The 21,660-nt window shown below is 44.1% G+C and overlaps 1 protein-coding gene across 2 annotated transcripts; it reads left to right on the forward strand.

The window, feature by feature from the left end:
- Positions 1-12,032, forward strand: LOC118103272 (fibronectin type III domain-containing protein 5). Of its 2 annotated transcripts, XM_035150023.2 has the most exons (7): positions 1,262-1,437; positions 4,853-4,968; positions 7,394-7,495; positions 8,400-8,502; positions 8,610-8,699; positions 9,017-9,183; positions 10,118-12,032. In XM_035150023.2, exons 1-7 carry the CDS (start codon positions 1,368-1,370, stop codon positions 10,157-10,159), a joined length of 690 nt encoding a protein of 229 aa, XP_035005914.2. In that variant the 5' UTR covers positions 1,262-1,367; the 3' UTR covers positions 10,160-12,032. The 2 variants fall into 2 exon arrangements, with proteins under 2 accessions (XP_035005913.2, XP_035005914.2); XM_035150022.2 differs by lacking the exons at positions 1,262-1,437; positions 10,118-12,032 and adding an exon at positions 1-130 and having other exon boundaries at positions 9,017-9,787.
- The last annotated feature ends 9,628 nt before the right edge of the window (positions 12,033-21,660 follow it).

Raw genomic sequence — 21,660 nt, forward strand, 5'->3', positions numbered from 1 at the left:
GAGGGTGAAGAGCCGGAGACAGAGGAGGCTATGACCGGGTCTCTGCAGCTGGAGCCCGGGCTGCTGCTGCTGATGCTGCTGCTGGTGATGATGATGGCCTGCTGGGAAACACCGGGGATGGTGGGAGCAAGTGAGTCCGACCGGTAGTGTCTTTACAGTCCTCAGTTTTTATTATGAATCCAAGTTCAAACAGGAATTAGAAGTAGATGCAGACAAGTTGTGTTGATAGGTTTTTGTTCCAAATGTTCATTTAACATCGTTTATGAGCATAAAGAGGGAAAAATACAATAATTATCTCATCAAATTACAGTAGACACATTAACTAAAGTGCATGAAATCTCTATTAAACCTGCAATGATATTAAAAACAGAACCAGCACAATCTGACAGGAATAAAGAAATCAGTGAAAGAGGCGTTAGGTTAGGTCATTTTTTGAGAAGTTAGTTACCTAAAAACAGAATGTGCATTTATAAAAAGTATATCTTCTTATTTTGGAAAGAAAGAAAGAGGTAATTATCCTTATTTTGCATTTTTAAGATGCTCAGCCTATTTCTTTCTTCTTCTATTATTTAATTTTAACTACCCCCTCAATATAAATATCATAAATATGAGAAAATGACCATATTCAGACAGTATTTTGAAGCTAAAATGGGAAATTAGATCCAAAAGTTTCATGTGAGGCTGAAATATGAGGGAATCTGTCCATTGATTGACTAGAGTTTGAGTCGAGAGTGTAAACATCACAAATTAAAGAGGAGCTTTGCCTTGAAAATGAATAATCGTCATCATCCACAGCAAAGGTCGGGATCTTGTATTCTTCCCATCATCCCGAGCGTCGGGTACATGACAGCGGCGCAGCGTTACCTTAACGTATTGCCTCGTCCGTTGCGTTTGCAGTGACTGGGCAGTTGCTGTTTACTCAACCGGACAAGCAGCTGTTGTAAAGCTGTCAAAAGTTGAATTGAGTGTCTATCAGAGGATTAGAAATTTCAAAAGCTCCCTGTCGGCACTGTTTAATTAGCTGTAGTGGAGAAGCTCGTAAATCATCCCTGCTCTCTTACACCAGGTTCTGTGTGATTCAGCCCCAGCAAACAGATTCCACGTGCGTCCCCTCGGCGGCTGATCTATATCTACGAGTTATTGATTCGGCCAATGAAGTGTGCATTTCATATTTCACCTTCTCCCCCCCCCCCCGTGGCACAAACATCTCTGCAGGAGCTCATCAACTTCCTGCTGCCCCTGGCTTCAAGGAGGATTCTCATTCATGGAAAAACAACTGGAGGCTTTCAGGGGTTAAACTATTAAATGAAACGAAAGCGTTGCCAAAGTAGCTGCAGGAGAAGAAGTGACGCTCACAGCAGTTCAGGATGCACTCATCGGATTCTACAAGATTGATGCCGCAGGGAGCTTCATGGAACGAGGTTGTGCCAAGTGATCGTAAGTCAAATCTGGTGCAATTTGGACATGTTCACTGTTGACAAACTTTCAATAAACAGGCTCAGTAGAGGCGTCAAACAACCAAACTCCCTCAGAGAGACGTAAAATGACGCCTGATACATGAAACGACAGATCTCGGAGGCAAAACGTCCACAAACGACACGTCACTGTACGACTGTCAGTCTGTGTGTGGGGGGGGGGGCTTTTACGTGTCTGTGCCCAGGGGCCCTTTGTCTGAGGATGTGTCAGCGATGCTACTGTATCTGGATCAGCATGCACAGGTCGTCGCTGGATGTGGAGCCTCCACAGACGCACATCCATCACAGAGGGAGGCAGGAAGCCATTAGCCAGATGAGGCTGTCAAACTCCATCAGCAAACTCGTACTCCGCTGTGATTTACCGTCGAGTCGCACGTCACCCACTACTCTACTCCGGGAGCCACCACGTAAACAGCGGCCGTCGCGAGGCTTGTTTTTGTTTTCGTGGCGGCGGAGGCACCGTCATTGTGGCGTTGCTATAGGGACGGCGGAGGAAGGCATTCATGGACTTGACAGCAGGTTCGCTGGGAGCTTTTGTTTGTCTCCTCGTACAAGAAAAGAGTCGAGCATCAAACCACTGCTTGTGTTCGCATCTGGTTTCTCCTCTGGGGAGAAAGTGGAGACAGAAATGTGAGGGAGTGACGGTGGTCAAATAAAACAGAGAAACATAAAACACACATATTTAGTTCTACCAGCTCAGTGCCCGTTGGAAACCTGCCTGTTTGTTGTTGTCGCTTGTTGCAGTTTTCTTGCAGAAACGTTAATAGAATCAACTTCACACTTGATGCTAAAACCATTTACTGATAGAAACAACGATCTAAACTGTTTTCTTGGCGCGTGATCGTTAAATTATCATTAAATCCTTCATCGGAGTGAACGGTTCATGTCACTGTCCTGTGGTTTTATTGGCTGTGAATGTAGGAAGTTAATAAATATTATATACTCTTACAAAAGGTATCTTCATATCTGAAAAGTGGCAGAATGTGTAAAAGAGATGATAGATGAGTATAAACTGGTGAACAAGGTGAAGGAGAACCAAGGACATGTGTGTCTGTGCTTTTACATCCACCTGAAGTGCTATATTTCATAATTTAATCAATATCCACATTCTACTCCTCCATCGCTGGCTTTTTCTCCACCACTCCCTCCATCATTGATCTTTCCCCCCCCCCCATCTCCGTCCATCCATCTCACTTTGCCCTTCGTCCGTCTTCTCTCTCAAAACCAAAAGACTGAAAAATCCACTCGTCATCTCTTGATGTCCGGCCCCAGATAATTGCTCTCTCTCTCTCTCCTCGTCCTCTTCATCTTTCTTTTTCTTCTTCCCCTCCGCTGTCATATTCCTGTCATCCTTCATCCTCCTCTCTCTCTCATCTGCATCTCTCCTCCTCTGTCTTCCTGACTCCATCAAAGCCGCCCCTCTTATCCCCGGTGCTGGTGTGTATAATGTGATTGCAGAAGTCTGTTCAGCGTGTGTGTGTCGATGCAGCCGTGGTGGATGAAGCCGGTCGGGGGTTTAGCGGCTGTAACGTGACGGGAGTTTCAACAGGTGAACACAAATCCAGCTCCGTAAAGAAACGTTTTTCCCAGTTTGATGTGGAAGAACTTGATGGGTCAAGGGTCAAAGGTCAAGGTCATTGTGACTTCTCGGCTTCCTACGCGTCTCCATCCCAAACCTCGGCGTTAGTTTCAGACATTTGGTGGAAAACAGCCGTCAGCTTCTCTGAATCGAGGAGGAACAGCTTCTCCTCACGGCTGCTACTTGACACAGAGCTCGGCCGATTTCTACGCCCACGCGATCAGGAAATAGACCAGCATGCATTGCAGCCACAGGACAGGTTGGGCTTTTTTCTCAACTGAAAAAAAATCCTCCCACCTTCTTGCTCCTGTTGCTACGCGGCCTCGTTCACGTCCACCTACGCGCGCTGGGTGCAACGCTTTGAGAAAGCTGTCAAAGGGCATTCTGGGAAACGATGTTGTTGTTGTGTTAAAGATTTTTCTTTTAATGAATGCGAGGCAGTTTTGGCCGGAGGAGCAGCGGGTCCTGGGGGGGGCTGTCTTGCATAATGAGCTGTGGTTAGCTTGTTAGCCCGAGATAGAGCTTGACATTCACGGTCATACTCCACAGAGCCTGAATCCTCGCTCTGGAATCAGACTGTTTCTTTTTCTGTCACTGCCGCCGCCTCCACCCGCCTGGAAGGAGGGGTTCTTTGTTTCTGCAGCCGAGGAGAGGTGGTGCTGTCATTTCAGTTTTGAATGTCACTGCTCCTAACAAGGCGGCGGTCAGAATTACTCAGGAGGTAGAGCGGGTCGTCCACTAACCAGAAGGGTGAGGGTTCAATGCCAGTCTGAAGTGTCCTTGGCATTATTTCCCCTCGCTCCAATATCTCTAATTTACATTTGAGATATTCCGCTGACTCTTTAATCCGAAAGGGAATCACATTGACAGAGGAGACGGGTAAATCGTCCTCACCACTGTGTCTTGCTCAAGGACACGTGGACAGGATGCTGATGGGAACGTGGGCATGATTGAGTATCTGTGTGTATTTGCTTTGTCGTCCCGGACGTCCAGGTCGGGTGCAGGACAATCTTATTCACTGGACCAAATCACACACACTCACAAATATCAGTCGTCTAAACATCTGTGAAATCAACAAAAGTTTGTGACTTTGTCAAAGATGAAAACATAAGTTTAGGCAATTTATAGAAGTTTTATTTGACAACTCTTGAACCTTATTGTCTCTACTCACTTTAACTTTTAATTATTTTTTAACTCAACTGTATTTGTCCTGTATTGAAAAGGCCCACAGCAACATGTAGGGATGAATGTAGAAACAACAGAGAAGAGAGCGTTAGTCCTGAGGAGAGGCCGGAGGCTGACGTTCATTATTCATGTTGCTTTATTTATCTTTAATGGATTAATTTGCCTGAAGAAGATAAAGGTTGAAATCTTCTTTAACTTTCCTCAGGGGGAGAAACTTTGAACCCGAAGATTTGACTTTTAAGATGTTTTTCTTCTTTTTAGTGAAAACACGTCCTCACATTTCTTGACATTCTCCCTTCTCTCTACTTTAAGTTTTAGTGATATTGTAAAAACACAATGTTCATGTGTCCTTATACTTTTGTCAGTATTGTGCATTTTGTGGCCTTTTGACAAAAATTGTATTTTATTCTGAAATACTTTGCTTCTTTCTTGGCTCTGCAAGCTGGACGTGGACACATTTTTCACAGTCCGTCCCTCACAACTTATAACGTGTTTGTGTGTCTGTGTGTGTGTGTGTGTGTGTGTGTGTGTGTGTGTGTGTGTGTGTGTGTGTGTGTGTGTCTGTGTGTGTGTGTGTGTGTGTGTGTGTGTGTGTGTGTGTGTGTGTTACCAGCTGTGCCAGCGGCCCCTGTGAATGTGTCGGTGACCCAGCTGAGGGCGCACTCAGCCATGGTGACCTGGAACGTCCCTCAGGGAGACACTGTCATTGGATACGCCATCTCCCAGCAGGTACAGTACAATAGCCTGTGTCATCACTTCCTGTGTGTGTGTGTGTGTGTAAGAGAGAGAATATTTACTTTACTAGCAACTGAACTTTTTCTTAATTGGTTTAATCCGCAAAAAGCCTAAAAACTAATTTCCTCATTAAACCGAGTCAATCTGTCGCTCGCCCCGTTCCCCCCGGTCCCGCCTCTTCTCGCTCTGCGCTCTCATTTGGTTCAAGGCCAATTCATTATTCAGGGAAGCTAATTGACAGGATTTGAATTATGAATCGAACGCCCAGACACTTGGCTCGCTGTCGGGTTCTGGGTCAGAAAACGTCCGGAGCTGAATCATGTTTCTTTTCAGATCTGCTTTTATCTCTTTTTCTCTTCCTCTGCTTCTCGCTGCCGTCGTCCGCAGGGGGTTTTAAAAGCGCTGCATCATTCACAAGGCCAGTCGACAGTCAGCGTTTTGCTCCGAGACACTTTGAGTCTCGACGGGTTGAACGTGACTCCTTAAAGGAAAGCACCAGACGGTTGTGGTCGTAAACATAAACATTGAAAAGCTTCCAGGGACCTTGAGCAATAAGGAGAAGAAGAAAATAAGAAAACAAATCTACTTTATTATAGAAGTTTGCAGACAAAGGAAGAAACTTTCCAAGTGTCCAATTAGTGAGGAGATGGTTAAATTCAAATGTATTTATTAGAAAGAGGAAAAGCCACCACACACTTATTCCAATTTAAAGTTAAACATGATGTTAGTTAACTAGTATCTCAACTTCTCTGCAGGTTGTCGTCTGCAAATGTTCATCTGCAGATTCTGCATTTCCACCTGCAGACTCAGTTTATTGAGACGACCTGAGGTTTAATGCAGAGCTGCATTAGTCCTGCAGACGTTCCCCCTCCTCCCTTCCCAGGCTGCATCGCTGCAAAAACCACGTTTCACATATTTCGCCGCGTCTCGCTCATCTCACATCTCCCGAAGCCGAGGCTGCAGACTCGGCTCGCTCTAATCACTCTTTACCACCCACGGTTTTTGGCAAAAACAGACATTAGCTGAGCTCTGAGTGGGAGTCGTCTCCATTAGTGGAAATGATTTGGCCAGGACTCGTCCTCGCAGGAGGAACATCTACAGGCGACGCCTTGTTTTTCATTTGTCTTGTTTCTCCTTTTTCTCCTTTTTCTTTTAAAGTTCCCTCACGTCTCTGCCATCCATCAACCTCGTGGCATCTTCTGGAAAACAAGAGGATGTAAAACATATTCTGCCGTAACCCCAGAATACACTTATGTAAAGTCCTTCCTCAAATGTGAATAGAGGGAGGAGGTGGGAGCAGGTGGATGCAGGTTTTATCTCCTGTGCTCCGACTGTTAGTCATCAGAAGTCGCGGAGAAAGGAAGTGAAGAAATGCAGTTATATAAAAGCTCAATCAAGCTTATCTGCGGCTTTTTTGGAAATAAGCAGCAGAGGTGGAGCTCCGGCAGATTATTCCTCATATCCAGTAACGAGCTGAGCCGCGTGTTTGTGAAGGAGAAACAGGACGATGGGATGTGCTCAAAGAGAAGCTCATCTGAAGTTGTTCCAAATCCCAGAGCGCCGGCTGCCGAGGTTCACACATTATGCAACAGCACACGCACACACACACACACACACACACACACACACACACACACACACACACACACACACACACACGCACACAGAGGAAGTAACCCAATTTAAGATGCTACATCTGAAACTCCCAATAATCCTCATTCTGATCCATGAATCCCAAACGATGACAAACACAAGGTTAATGGATGTGAGCCGACGTTAATGAAGTAAATCCGAGCTGATTCTGCACAAAGTCTCTGTTTTGAAGTCGCAGGCGTGAGATTTATTTCTGCTGCTCTTCATCGATGCCGACTTCCGGGGGGGGGGTTGGTCACCGCAGAGGGAACTTCTCACCTTCAGCAGGACGACGCTGACACTCTCTAAAGTCATCAGGATGAATCTCTAAACTTCCTCTTCAGTTTGATTCTAAACTGTTAAATATTTGTCAGTGGATTTGACTCTTGCACTCGAGCAGCAGCTCTTCCCCGCCTGTACATTTTCTGTTTCCTCCAAACGATGATTTCCTCTGTTAACTTGCCTTCAGACCTAATTTCCCCCAGTGGGGCAGGAAGTGCTGGAGCTGCATTTGATATGAGGTGAAGCAGCTCGTTACGGGAGGAGACTTGTGTTTGCATTTATAACATGTGGGGAAATAGAGAGATGATGCACTGAATTAATTCTGCTGTAAAATTAGAAACAGGCCTGGATTTGACCTCTTTTTCAGACCAAATACAATAATCAATACCAAAGATTGTCCGCCATTAACATGCTAAGTGTGTGTGTGTGTGTGTGTGTGTGTGTGTGTGTGTGTGCACTCTGCATACAAACGTGCACTTTCTTGTGTTTGCACATTTGTCTCCAGAGGCAGGACGGCCTGATGCAGCGCTCCATCCGAGAGGTGAACACGTCGAGCCGCTGGTGTGTGTTGTGGGACCTGGACGAGGACACACACTACAGCGTCCAGGTGGGAACACACACACACACACACACACACACACACACACACACACACACACACAGACACACACGGTGGACTTAAAATGTGAAATCTGCTACAAAGAGAACTGAGATACGTGCAGAGCAGCTTCAGTCAAAGAACTTTATTAATAATAAATGTGATTTTAGATCTGATTTCATGAACCTCCTCTGTGTTTAATTAACGTTCAGCGGCTTTCATGTCGATCAAAGCACGTTTCTTAGTCATCACAGTTCAAAGTGGCTGAAATCAGAAGCTGCTCTTTTGAGGGACGAGCGTCTAATGTGACTCTGATGAACTTTTCATAATCCATCACAGCTTAATAGACCCAAACAGAGTCCGTCCTTCAGCCCGAGGACTCGTGTTGAATGTGCTCGTCAGCAGGCAGACGTCCCGGGGAAGTGTCACCGAGCGCTGAAGTGTCGCCAGCGTCGGGGGGGGGGCTGATGTTTGACCTATGACCTCCCTGTGGACGGGAGGAAAGTAAGAGGAAGGAGAGAGGAGAGGATTTCTGTGTGCAGAGTTGAATGGTTTTCCAGAGGGATCAAACTCCAGGACTGTTTTCACACTCTGCTCCAAACGTCTGTGTTCTGCTCAAAGGAGAAATTCACCTTCACACGTGTTTATTTCTTTCTGTTCTAATGGATTTTCTCTTTCCTCTCCCCTTTTATCTTTCGAGCTCCGACTCTGCGTCTTCCTTCCCAGCACCATTTGTCCTCCGGTGATAATCCGGGACTGAGGCCAAACACAAAAGCTCATCGCTCGTTAAACACGCCCTCTCGCACGCCGTTACATAACACGACGGCCTCGGTTAATGACGGGCCGGGAGTGTTTCTATCTTCAGTGTTTCCCTCAGAATATGAGCAGTGCTTTGTTGTTCTTCTTTATTCAGGTGCAGTCCGTCGGGCCGCACGCTGACAGCCAACCCAGCCGCGCCGTCCACTTCAGGACTCTGGAGAGAACTGACCATTATCCAGTCGGAGTCCTGGACCAGCGTAAATAAACACACACAGTACACACGGTACACACAGTACACACGGTACACACGTGTGGTTGTTGTGTTGTTGATGTTTGACAGAGCTGGATATTGATTGGTCCTCAGATGAACCGGCGATGGAAGGTCTGGGAATGACTCCTCAACTTCAGACAGGAGAGCTGCTCATCATCACCACGGTGCTGCTGCTGTGGGCAGGTCAGCCACCGTGTGTGTGTGTCTGTGTGTGTGTGTGTGTGTGTGTGTCTGTGTGTGTGTCTCTGTGTCTGTGTGTGTGTGTGTGTCTGTGTGGAGGACGACGAGTTTCTCATCACCTTCATCGTCAGCACCTCCCCATCAAGGGGACAAAGAGTCTTCTCTGGTTGTTTTGTGTCCTTTCTTGGTCACTTGTGTGTCTCTTTGTTGTCGTTTTGTGTCTCTCAGTCATTGTTTTGTGTTTGTTTCTTTGTGTCTGGCCCCGTTCAGTAATCCATATCAATGACATCACTAAATGCCATCGTGACTTTGTGTTTCAGCCGTCATCGCCCTGTTCTGCCGACAGTATGACATCATCAAAGACAACGACACCAGCAGCAGCAAGGAGAAAGCCAAGCGGCCGCTGGTCCGCGCCACCACCACCTACTACAACGCCTCGGCCGGCAGCTCGCCCGTCTACCACAACGGAGACGTACGCAGCAGCAGGGTGACACATTTCTCCTCCTCAACTTCTTCTCCTCAGTTTTAATGCACCATCGTTTCTGGCTGCCCGGAATGTTCAGTTTCCTCTGAAGGCTCTTTTGTAGTTGCGTCAGAGGTCTCCTAGCAACCAGCCGTTACCAAAGCTAAATATAAAACGGCTCAGCTGGAAACGCAGAGCTACCTTCAGACGCTCGTTGGGTTGTTGCCGTGCATCAGTAGAAACGAGCAGCGTGACACTGTGGCTCTGTGAAGATGTTGGTTATCACCTGGCAGCGAGGAAGAGCTCCGACCCGACTTCATGTGAACACAAACACAGCGGCAGAGAAAACTCACGTCAAAAAGCAGAACAGTCAAAGTTCAGAGAGGTTTCTCAGTTCCCCTGAGATCTCTGAGAAAGAAAGAACCGGAGAGAGGAAGTTAGAAAAGTCTCTGACTGCAGATTTCCTCTAATTACATTGATGCTGCAGCTCTAATTTTAAAATATATAAATATTATAGACATTTGAAAACTGTTGGTTTCTCTAGATTTAAATGAAGTTTGAATGAAGTTTAGCTGCAAAGGATGAATTCAGAATAAACTTTAAAGCTGTGGGCGAAGATTAACTGAGTTGAAATTGTAATAATGAGCTTATTTAATCTATTAAAAACATGTTTTCCTCGTCCCAGAAGCTGAAAAGCACAAAGCAAATCAACTTAAACTGAGTCTGACCCGAGTCCGATGGGACGTCTTCTTAAATGTCAAGCTGTCGTGCACAAGTGGAGCCGCTCGTTGATTGGATCATAAATCCTCTGACAGACGTATGTGGCGTTCACCAGGTCGAGCGGCGGTGCACGAGAACCTGAGCCACACTCCTGTCGTCCTGAGGTTTGTGAGTCAGGCTCCTGTTGTGTCTCTTTGTGTGTGTGACTCATGTGTTTGTCGTTGTGTTGTGGTTGCAGCTGCACAGAGCCTCCTCCTCCATCAGCATCATCAGAGTCTGAGTGCGGCTGCTGCTGCAGGAAGCTCGGTGGGATTATCCGGAGAGACGGAGAATTCCTGGACCTTCAGGACGAGAAAGAGTGATTCAACGTCTAACACGAGAAGTGAGAAGCAGCTCGTGCAAATCGAATTCAGATCAAGAGGATGAGTCGCACTGTGGAGGACGTGGGTGACTGCTGCCCTCTGGTGGCGGAAGAAGGCGGCATCATGGGAACAGCCGGAGTTTGGCTTCACCAGTGGAATACGTTCAGCTGATTCTCTGTTGTATAAAAAGACTGAACATTTGCCAGCATGTCGGCCACGTCGTGATCCCCCCCCCGAGTTACCATCCAGACCCTGTGTGTGTGTGGGACGATTATTACTCTGTGGTTTATATTTATTTTCTAATTCATACTCAGTAGTTAGTACTAACATCACAACCACTGTATTATATGTAAGTAGAATCTGTACATACAAGTAGTTTCATAGTGATTTCAACAAACAGTTGAATGTATATGTTGGAGGTCACAGGCAGGACTGTCAGAGCAGTTGAACACTTGAATGTTTTATTTTTGAACGAACTAAAAAACCTTGTTACGTCAAGTGCAGCTTTAATTAGTGTTATAATGTAATTATAGCCAATTATTATTAGTTATTCATTGAATGTAATTACTCTAGAAATTGACCAGAGTTGATCTAATCGTGCAATAAACTCCACACCAGAGGAATTCGTGGAGTCTAATTTAAAATCAAGTGATTTGTTAATAATTACAATGGTGGATGTGATAGTATTGAACGGAAATAGGGTATTTTATGACACTTACATGTAGATATTACAAAAACTACATTTATTTATTTGGAAAAACCTGCAAAATAAAAGGTTTTTGCAGCTTTTTGAAGGAGGACGACGACCTGTAGTTTTGTTTTTTACACTCAGGGTCATTTCTGTCTTTTGTTTGTGGAACCGTTTCAGTCAAATCACTTTTCATTGTGTATCTTTATTTCTTTATCTGTGTATCGTCCTGTTTCAATAAACACGACAGACAGTTATGGTGGTATTACAGTAACACACGTGTGTATATACAGACTGAGCTGGAACCCGCACACACTCTATACATAACACTCATAACACTGTAGTAATTGATTAGGAATAGTGACTCACATGTTATAAATACCTCCATCTGTGTCAGTGTTGAAAGTCTCGTGTCTACACGATGTGTTATTCAACTGTAACTCAATGTGTTTCTTGTTTTTCGACATGTGGTGTGTGACAGTGCGTGTTGTGGACAGCAGATGGCGCCAGATCTCTGAGACACGATGGACAGAAGACAGATGTGTGTGCATATGCAACGAAAGCAGATTTCTGTTCTGAATATTTACTCTTTGGGAGGATGTACTGCATTTCTCTGGCTTACTACTTCAAACTCACTGCTCTTACTTTATTAAGTTAGTTACATGTGAACTCATAGTTTAACTCCGGAGGCAAATATCGTACGTTTTACGTGAATGAAACGTTTATTCTGTGAATGTTAATCACCAGGTTTATTGGTTCAGTTTGAGAACCAGGTTTCGTCTGCAGACGGAGGTGGTCGCCATCAAAACAGGTGAGCGACACCGCATCACTGTATATTTTCATCTCATGACTATATTTCTGGTTGATTTGAATAAAGTGTCAGCGTCCCCCCCCCCCCCAGGGTGTCCTGGGTCAAAGGTCGTGGTGACATCAAGTAGGTTTGTTGGGGTGACACTGAAGGACAGAGGGTGAGCACCGGGTCAGCAGGTGGATGGAGTGATGCTGAAGGAATCTCACATGAAATGTGTTTAAATGACCTGTGCAAAAAAAACCATCCACCTCGTGTACTGCCGTGGAAATGTAACATTAAAGATTAAAAAGTGGCTTTAATCATAAGAAAGTTTTCTTATCCGATATAGTACAAAAAGTCATAGTATAGTATGTCGTCAGTGTGTGACCCCCGCGAGTCCACCTGACTTGGTATAGTCCAAGTCCTCCATGTCCATATACACCATTGGGATCCTCTACTTCCGGTTTGCCAGTCGGTACTTCCGCTTGGAGCCGGAGATGCAGGATCCGGAGCCATAGATCCATCATGAGGTGAATACTGTTTAAAACATCAACACAGTTATTACATCTTCTGTGTGTTGGACGTGTCGCTGCACATTCTTCATTGTTAACTTGTGTTTGAAAGGAAAACTCGTCTCGTTAGTTTCTAATGGGAATGCTAAGCTAAGCTAGCATCACAAGCTAACCTCACCTGGCACCAGTTGTTCAGTCATGGGAAGTAAAAGAGAGAAACTTGTGTCTGGAGCAGAAAGAAGATGTTTCTAACTGTGACAATAATGATCAGCTTTTAATTTTCATCAATATCAAAGTAACAAGTTCAATACATGTTGATTTAATAGATTTGTATTGTGTGAACTCAGTGAGGAGAAATAACACAGGATCCATTCAATTCATTCAATTGACTAAGTCAACTCATCTGTAGGCTGCTCCACTTTCCACCTCCGGTTGTACAACCAAAGTAAAACTCTGAATATATGATTCTATTTCAAGATATTTTTTTATGTTTTTCATCTTGTATGAATTGTTGTTTTCTTTACCCTAGAAAGGGCCTTTATATTAAATACTTTATATTAAATACTTTATATTTAAATACTTTATAAGAGGCCGCCATGTTTTTTGTACAGTAGCCCAGACTGGACAAACTAAACATCTTTTGAGTTTCTATGACAACTGAAGCTACCACACGTTCTGTCATGTTTGGAAGTGGAGGCTGCAATATGCAACTTCACCACTAGATGTCACTAAAGTCTACACATTGCATTGATAGTGTTTTATCACCCAGCCCTACCAAACCCATAATATATATAATTTACCATCATAAATACCAATATATCTATAGATATAGATAATAATGATCATAATAAACATCACAGTTGACAAACTGAAGCAACAATTGTCTCCCTGACTTTCTGGTTTCTTGTTTCTTCTGTTTCCATCAACAGAGCAAATCATTGAGACAGTTTTATATTAGTTCTTCTTTATGAGCAGAGAACGACAAACACAAATCTGATGCAGATCAATGATGTGATATTCGTCCTCACTGTGTTTGAACAATGCAGAAACATTATGTTGATTTGTGTTTGCTTGTAAAAGTAAAATTCAACTGTAACATTTGGATTTGAATTATATTCTAATTGTATGATTCTAATTGTATGTGAGATTGTTAGATTATCTGAAGCATGAAAAGTCAGTTAATAATAATCTCAAATCAATGGTTTGTTATTTTAGGCAGCAGTTACAGAGAGGAGACCCCCACGGAGCCACCAGGAGCCGGAGCTGCTGCCGGGGGCCACCATGAGGTGACTATTGCATAAAATAGCTCAACATTTAGTAGATATTCTGTGTGTTCATGTGTTTCTGCAGCTTTTTCATTGTTAACATGTGTTGTTGAGGAAAACTCGTCTCATTAGTTTGTTTTGTTTGCTACTGTCATTAGCCAGAGATGGAGGTAGAGGGAGCCAGAGCGCTGGAGCCGCCAGGAGCCGGAGCCCATGGACCCATCATTTGGTGACTACTGCTTAAAATATCAACACATTTATTGGATCTTCTGCGTGTTTGACGTGTCGCCGCAGCTTTTTCATTGTTAACATGTTAATAGTGGAAACTGCTGTGACTCATCAAACAATCAGAAGATCTAATCAATGGGTTGCTATTTCAGGTGGTAGTTACCGAGAGGAGACCCCACAAACCTTTTTTCTGTGTATGCGGTTTACAGATAATAATATTAAATAAATGTTTCAGTAAAATTCAGCCGGTTTCTGTGTTTCCTTCGATAACCACTTGTTCCTGATTCTCTGGAGGGCCGGGGGAGACACGGCCTCCCCCTGGTACTCACCCCCACCACCAGTGCCACCGTTACCAACACCCACATGCATACAGACACACAAACACACCCGTTACCAACACCCACATACAGACAGACACACAAACACACACACACACCCATTAACAACACCCACATACACACAGACACACAGACAAACACACACACGCTCCGGTTATCAGCCACGGTGAGGATTCGAACCAGCTCCTCACAGGTACATCCTTGCAGATGTGAACCAATCCACCACGCCACCGAGTCCCCTTTGCGTTCACCAACCTTCTCGTGGGGCCTTTATCTTTTCACTTCAATCTCCCAGAGCATAAGAATCAAACCTCAGTCTTGTTCTGTTTCCATGAACAAGACTTGAACTCACAGCTACAGAATCACCAGACTACTGTCATCTGACTGAGCTACTTGACCCAACACAAACAAAGATCCTCTCATGAAGCTTTCAACTGTCTCATCAGACTGTTTGACTTCATAAATTCACTGGGTCCCATAAGAATTGAACCCACGACTCCAGGTCTGCAAGTCCTTCCTCTAACAGACTGAGATACTTGACCAGACACACTTCAGCCTCTGTCTCTGGGTTCTTGGCTCTTTAATGTGAGTGGAGGACTTCACCAGCTCTGAGTGTTTGCATTGGGGGCTGGACATAGAAGAAGCTTCTTAAAAGGACAGAGGTGTCTGACCAAGTAGCTCAGTCTGTTAAAGGATGCACTGCTACACCTGAGGTCGCTGGTTCGATTCTTATTACAATCTGTTCTCTAAGAGGCTGAGCTACTTGACCAGAGACACACAAGCCTCTTTCTTTGAGTTCTCAAGTCCAACTCACTGACACTCAGTGAAATTATGAAGTTATACACATGAAAGACTTGAGAAGCCAAAGAAAGAGACTTGTGTGTCTCTGGTCAAGTAGCTCAGCCTCTTAGAAGATGGACTCATAAGAATCGAACCAGCAACCTCAGAGGTCTAAGTCCTGCTCCAACAGACTGAGTACTAGCGTGGAGACACCTGTTTCCTTCTTAGAAGGTTTTCTTTAAAGTCAGCCCCCAATGCAAACACCCAATGATCTGTTTAAGTCCAACGCTCTATACATATAGAACGTCCGTTAAAACTTTGCCATCATCCTGTAGCGTAGAGGAAAGGCTACAGGTCTTGATAGCAGAAGGTTCTTGGTTCAAATCCCACTGAGTTTAGCTTTAAGTTCTCTTGTGTAGATGTACTCTTCATATAGTACGTCCGTTCATTTAAAGCCATCATCCTCCTGCAGTGTAGTGGAAAGGCTACAGGTCTTGATGGCAGAAGGTTCTTGGTTCAAAACCTGCTATGGTGAGCTTTAAGATCTCATGTGAAAATTGTACTCTACATATAGAACGTCTGTTAAAGTAATGTCATTGTGCTTCTGTAGTGTGGAGGTAATGCTACAGGTCTTTGGACCAGAAGGTTCTTGGTTCAAATCTGACAAAAGACACTTTACCATTCTCCCATGATCCATGCAATTTAAAACAATTAATTAAAATAAAATATACAAAAAGTGACTTACTTAAAAATAAAAAAAGACTTAATTATACTCTGTCTTTATTGCACTCTGCACAATACTTATAATACTTATATTACTAAAGTATATATTGCATTTCATGCTTCATGGAGAATGCTTTAGTTGAATAGTTGCATTCTCCCATGCTCGCATGCTGCGCATGCGAAGCATGTGGAGAATGCAACTATTCAACTAGTCATGGGAGCCTTGTTCCTTGTTGCCTTGTTCTGGCAGGAGACACATTGTTGGACTCACCCAGACTCCGTGCTTCGCACGGAGACTGGTGAGGACTGGGTTCTTTCATACAGCTATGCATCATCCACCTGCTCCCCTGGATCATCCACCTGCTCCCCTACACTCAACACTCGACACCCTGCTCCAAGGCCAAAGCCAAAGCCAAAGCCAAAGCCAAGGCAAGGCCAGTTTGGCTCTGGTCAGATTTGAACCAAGAACCTTCAGGAGCCAAGTCCTGCAGCATCTCCTCTCGGCTAGCGGAGGTCTCCTTTAGTCCTTTGAACAGATGTTCTATTTGTCTTGTTCATTTGTATCATGTTAACAATACAAAATTGCCCCGAATGGATTTGAATGGGAGAATGGAAAACTGTCTGTGGCCAGATTTGAACCAAGAACCTTCTGGTTGTAAGACCTGTACGTTTCCTCAACACTGCAGAAGGACAATGGAATAATTTTATCGGACGTTCTATATGTATAGTGCATTTTCACAAGAGAACTTAAAGCTAACAACAGCGGGTTTTGAACCAAGAACATTCTGCTATTAAGACCTGTAACCTCTCCTCACGCTACAGAAGGACAACGGAATACTTTTAACGGACGTTCTATATGTATAGTGCATTTTCACAAGAGAACTTAAAACTAACCTAAGCGGGTTTGAACCAAGAACATTCTGCTAGCGAGACCTGCAGCCTTTCCTCTACGCTACAGGAGGAAGGGAATGTTTTAACGGATGTTCTATATGTACAGTGCGTTTTCACTTGAGAGAACGAGTTTAATGAGCGTTGGACCCAGAACATTCTTTATCCTCACCAAGTTGCTCAGTCTGATAGAGGATGGACTAAGCAGTCTAAGTGGTGGGTTCGATTCTTATGAGAGTCCATCTTCTAAGAAGCTGAGTTATTGACCAGACACACAAGTCTCCTTCTTTGGGTTCTAAAGTCTTTCATGTGTATAACTTCATAATTTCACTGAGTGTCAGTGAGTTGGACTTGAGAACTCAAAGAAAGAGGCTTGTGTGTCTCTGGCCAGCAGCTCAGTTTTTTTAAGGATGGACTTTCATAAGAATCGAACTCATGACTTTCAGTTGCAAGTCCATCCTCTATAGGACTGAGCTACATGACCAGACAGACAATCCTTTCTCTTTGGGTCCTCAAGTCTTTAATCTGAGCGTTGGACTTCAACAGATCATTGGGTGTTTGCATTGGGAGCTGGACTTCAGAGAAGAAGCTTCTAAGAAGGAAACAGCAGGTGTCTGGTCAATAGCTCAGTCTGTTGGAGCAGGACTTTTTACCAGTTTTCAGACGACATACTAACCCACCCTAAGTCTAACCCTTTTTACATGTCTTATGCATGGAGTAACTGTCTCCTGGGCACCTTCATCACCCAGGACCTGAAGTGGGAACTGAACACTGGATCCTTCACCACAAAAGCCCAGCAGAGGGAGCACTTTGCAGTTGAAGACGTTCAACCTGCCAAAGACGATGATGGTGAACTTCGATTCTGAGTCTGATAGAAAACTATGTGCTCTAAAATGTGATTTAAAAAGTCACAGTATAGTATGTGGTCTAAAACCTCACCTCTCCAGGACCTGAACGTCTCCGGGACTCTGAGGTGCAGGTCAGATTGGGGCCGACCCCTCCCTCCCTGCTCATGGACTCTGGCAGGAGGCTGCAGGTCATCAGAACCACAAGCTCCCACCACAAAACCAGTTTGTTCCTCGGCTGCTCATCAACAAGACCTGAGACCTTATCACTGGACTGGTGATGACACTGTACTATGACATTTTTAACAAATATTAGACCATATCGTTTTCTATCAGAATCAGAATCGAAGTTCACCATCATCGTCTTTGGCAGGTTGAACGTCTTCAGCTGCAAAGTGCTCCCTCTGCTGGGCTTTTGTGGTGAAGGATCCAGTGTTCAGTTCCCACTTCAGGTCCTGGGTGATGAAGGTGCCCAGGAGACAGTTACTCCATGCATAAGACATGATTTTAAAAAGGGTTAGACTTAGGGGTAGGTTAGTATGTCGTCTGAAAACTGGTAAAAAAGTCCTGCTCCAACAGACTGAGCTACTTGACCAGACACCTGCTGTTTCCTTCTTAGAAGCTTCTTCTCTAAAGTCCAGCTCCCAATGCAAACACCCAATGATCTGTTGAAGTCCAACGCTCAGATTAAAGACTTGAGGACCCAAAGAGAAAGGATTGTCTGTCTGGTCATGTAGCTCAGTCCTATAGAGGATGGACTTGCAACTGAAAGTCATGAGTTCGATTCTTATGAAAGTCCATCCTTTAAAAAACAGAGCTACTTGACCAGAGACACACAAGCCTCTTTCTTTGAGTTCTCAAGTCCAACTCACTGACACTCAGTGAAATTATGAAGTTATACACATGAAAGACTTTAGAACCCAAAGAAGGAGACTTGTGAGTCTCTGGTCAATAACTCAGCTTCTTAGAAGATGGACTCTCATAAGAATCGAACCCACCACTTCAGACTGCTTAGTCCATCCTCTATCAGACTGAGCAACTTGGTGAGGATAAAGAATGTTCTGGGTCCAACGCTCATAAAACTCGTTCTCTCAAGTGAAAACGCACTGTACATATAGAACATCCGTTAAAAACATTCCATCATCCTCCTGTAGCGTAGAGGAAAGGCTGCAGGTCTCGCTAGCAGAATGTTCTTGGTTCAAAACCCGCTTAGGTTAGTTTTAAGTTCTCTTGTGAAAATGCACTATACATATAGAACGTCCGTTAAAAGTATTCCGTTGTCCTTCTGTAGCGTAGAGGAGAGGTTACAGGTCTTAATAGCAGAATGTTCTTGGTTCAAAACCCGCTGTTGTTAGCTTTAAGTTCTCTTATGAAAATGCACTATACATATAGAACGTCCGGTAAAATTATTCCATTGTCCTTCTGCAGTGTTGAGGAAACGCTACAGGTCTTACAACCAGAAGGTTCTTGGTTCAAATCTGGCCACAGACAGTTTTCCATTCTCCCATTCAAATCCATTCGGGGCAATTACATGATACAAATGAACAAGACAAATAGAACATCTGTTCAAAGGACTAAAGGAGACCTCCGCTAGCCTAGAGGAGATGCTGCAGGACTTGGCTCCTGAAGGTTCTTGGTTCAAATCTGACCAGAGCCAAACTGGCCTTGGCTTTGGCTTGGAGCAGGGTGTCGAGTGTTGAGTGTAGGGGAGCAGGTGGATGATGCAGAGCTGATGATGAATGAACCCAGTCCTCACCAGTCTGGGTGAGTCCAACAATGTGTCTCCTGCCAGAACAAGGCAACAAGGAACAAGGCTCCCATGACTAGTTGAATAGTTGCATTCTCCACATGCTGAAGCATGTGGAGAATGCAACTATTCAACTAGCTTAAAAGCATTCTCCCATGCGAAGCATGGGAGAATGCAATATATACTTTTAGTAATATAAGTATTATAAGTATTGTGCAGAGTGCAATAAAGACAGAGTATAATTAAGTCTTTTTTTATTTTTAAGTAAGTCACTTTTTGTATATTTTATTTTAATTAATTGTTTTAAATTGCATGGATCATGGGAGAATGGTAAAGTGTCTTTTGTCAGATTTGAACCAAGAACCTTCTGGTCCAAAGACCTGTAGCATTACCTCCACACTACAGAAGCACAATGACATTACTTTAACAGACGTTCTATATGTAGAGTACAATTTTCACATGAGATCTTAAAGCTCACCATAGCAGGTTTTGAACCAAGAACCTTCTGCCATCAAGACCTGTAGCCTTTCCACTACACTGCAGGAGGATGATGGCTTTAAATGAACGGACGTACTATATGAAGAGTACATCTACACAAGAGAACTTAAAGCTAAACTCAGTGGGATTTGAACCAAGAACCTTCTGCCATCAAGACCTGTAGCCTTTCCTCTACGCTACAGGATGATGGCAAAGTTTTAACGGACGTTCTATATGTATAGAGCGTTGGACTTAAACAGATCATTGGGTGTTTGCATTGGGGGCTGGACTTTAAAGAAAACCTTCTAAGAAGGAAACAGCAGGTGTCTGACCAAGTAGCTCAGTCTGTTGGAGCAGGACTTAGACCTCTGAGGTTGCTGGTTCGATTCTTATGAGTCCATCTTCTAAGAAGCTGAGCTACTTGACCAGAGACACACAAGTCTCTTTCTTTGGCTTCTCAAGTCTTTCATGTGTATAACTTCATAATTTCACTGAGTGTCAGTGAGTTGGACTTGAGAACTCAAAGAAAGAGGCTTGTGTGTCTCTGGTCAAGTAGCTCAGCCTCTTAGAGAACAGATTGTAATAAGAATCGAACCAGCGACCTCAGGTGTAGCAGTGCATCCTTTAACAGACTGAGCTACTTGGTCAGACACCTGTCAGTTCTTTTTAAGAAGCTTTAAGAAACATCATCAGTCTAACGGGGATTGAACTGATGTTTTGATCAGGTTTTGCACACGACACTTCACTATAAACAGGTTTCTGAATGTAAACCAATGTAAAATCCATGGAACCAACAACATCCAGGGAGTCTTTCAACAGCTGAAGCTTGCACGTCACCTTTTGTTGGTTCCTCTCTGCGCTTGTTAACCGTTAACAATCCTCTTCCTTTCAGGTCCGGGTCGCCGCTGACAGGATGAACCTCCTCGCTGATTGGCAGGCGTCCATTGAGACGCAGCCTGAAAGAGTTTCCGGTGGAGACGCTGGAAGCTGAAAAGCCTGTGAAGGAGCGAGGTGAAGGTCACAGAGGAGGTCAAAGAGGGGACCGAGGGGACGGAGACGTTACCTCACCTCCTAACACTCAAGACATTTCAGGGTTCAGACATTCTCTCCCTCGTTCCTGTCACTCCAGCATCATTACAGTACATTGATATTAACCAAGCAAACAATTACCTGGAAATTAAATGTTAGAGAAACTATTTTAATGGGAGATTTCATGACTTTTCGGCAGCCATTCAAACATCTTTATTTAAGTGTTCAACTTTCTCTGGTTATTGATGGTTTTTTGTCCTCGTTCTTATGGTTCCAGGTGTTTTCAGTGTCCATGTGTCTCCAGAACAGAGAAAGGAATCTGTGAACACACTCACCTGTGGGCTCGACCCTGGGTTTCGCCCGTCAGGCTACACACAGCCCGCCCTACTACTCTGTCTTAGTGGAGGTTGTTGGAATCAACCCTGGAATCAAACATGAACCAAAGTTAAAAAAGTAATCAGGATTTTGTGACACTACAAGTACTAGGAGGGAGAATACACAGATATGAAGTAACTCTGTTTGTAATATGAGCACCGGACTTGAAGCTGTCATTCAAATCTCACTGTGACCTTTCAGGAGAAAAGGATGTTTTCACTCAGCTCGTGTACTTTAATCCTTGTGAGAGCCGACGTGAGCGAGGGGGGGAAACCTGAGTTTACACTTCACAGGAAACTGAATCCCTCCGTACAACACAGCCTCCATCAGGACATCACACAGATGATGTTTCTATTTACACCGACTCTCACTTCATTTCACAAACACAGGAGAAGTAAAGCAGGAAATACATCGAGTACACGATCAGAAAGTAAAGGAAACAATCTCAGGACGACGTCCAATTAGAGGCTGTTCTGGAGCAAGTCAGAAAAATCTCAATGTTGGAATTACAATTACTAACAAATCTACTTGATATACGAAGACATAAATACACAAATAAATGGACCTTGAGGTGAGACACTTGAGGTTATAAGAAATAAAAGATATAAAGACAGATACATTTTCTCCTCTGGATTTTACAATTAAAAATAGTTTGACAGAAGAAATGAGACAATAAACCCAAACAAATAAAGACAAAACAAATGCTTGTGTCCGGTTCCCGTCGCTCTGACGCC

Source organism: Hippoglossus stenolepis, chromosome 24 (assembly GCF_022539355.2).
Source record: "Hippoglossus stenolepis isolate QCI-W04-F060 chromosome 24, HSTE1.2, whole genome shotgun sequence".
Classification (NCBI taxonomy): Eukaryota; Metazoa; Chordata; class Actinopteri; order Pleuronectiformes; family Pleuronectidae; genus Hippoglossus; species Hippoglossus stenolepis.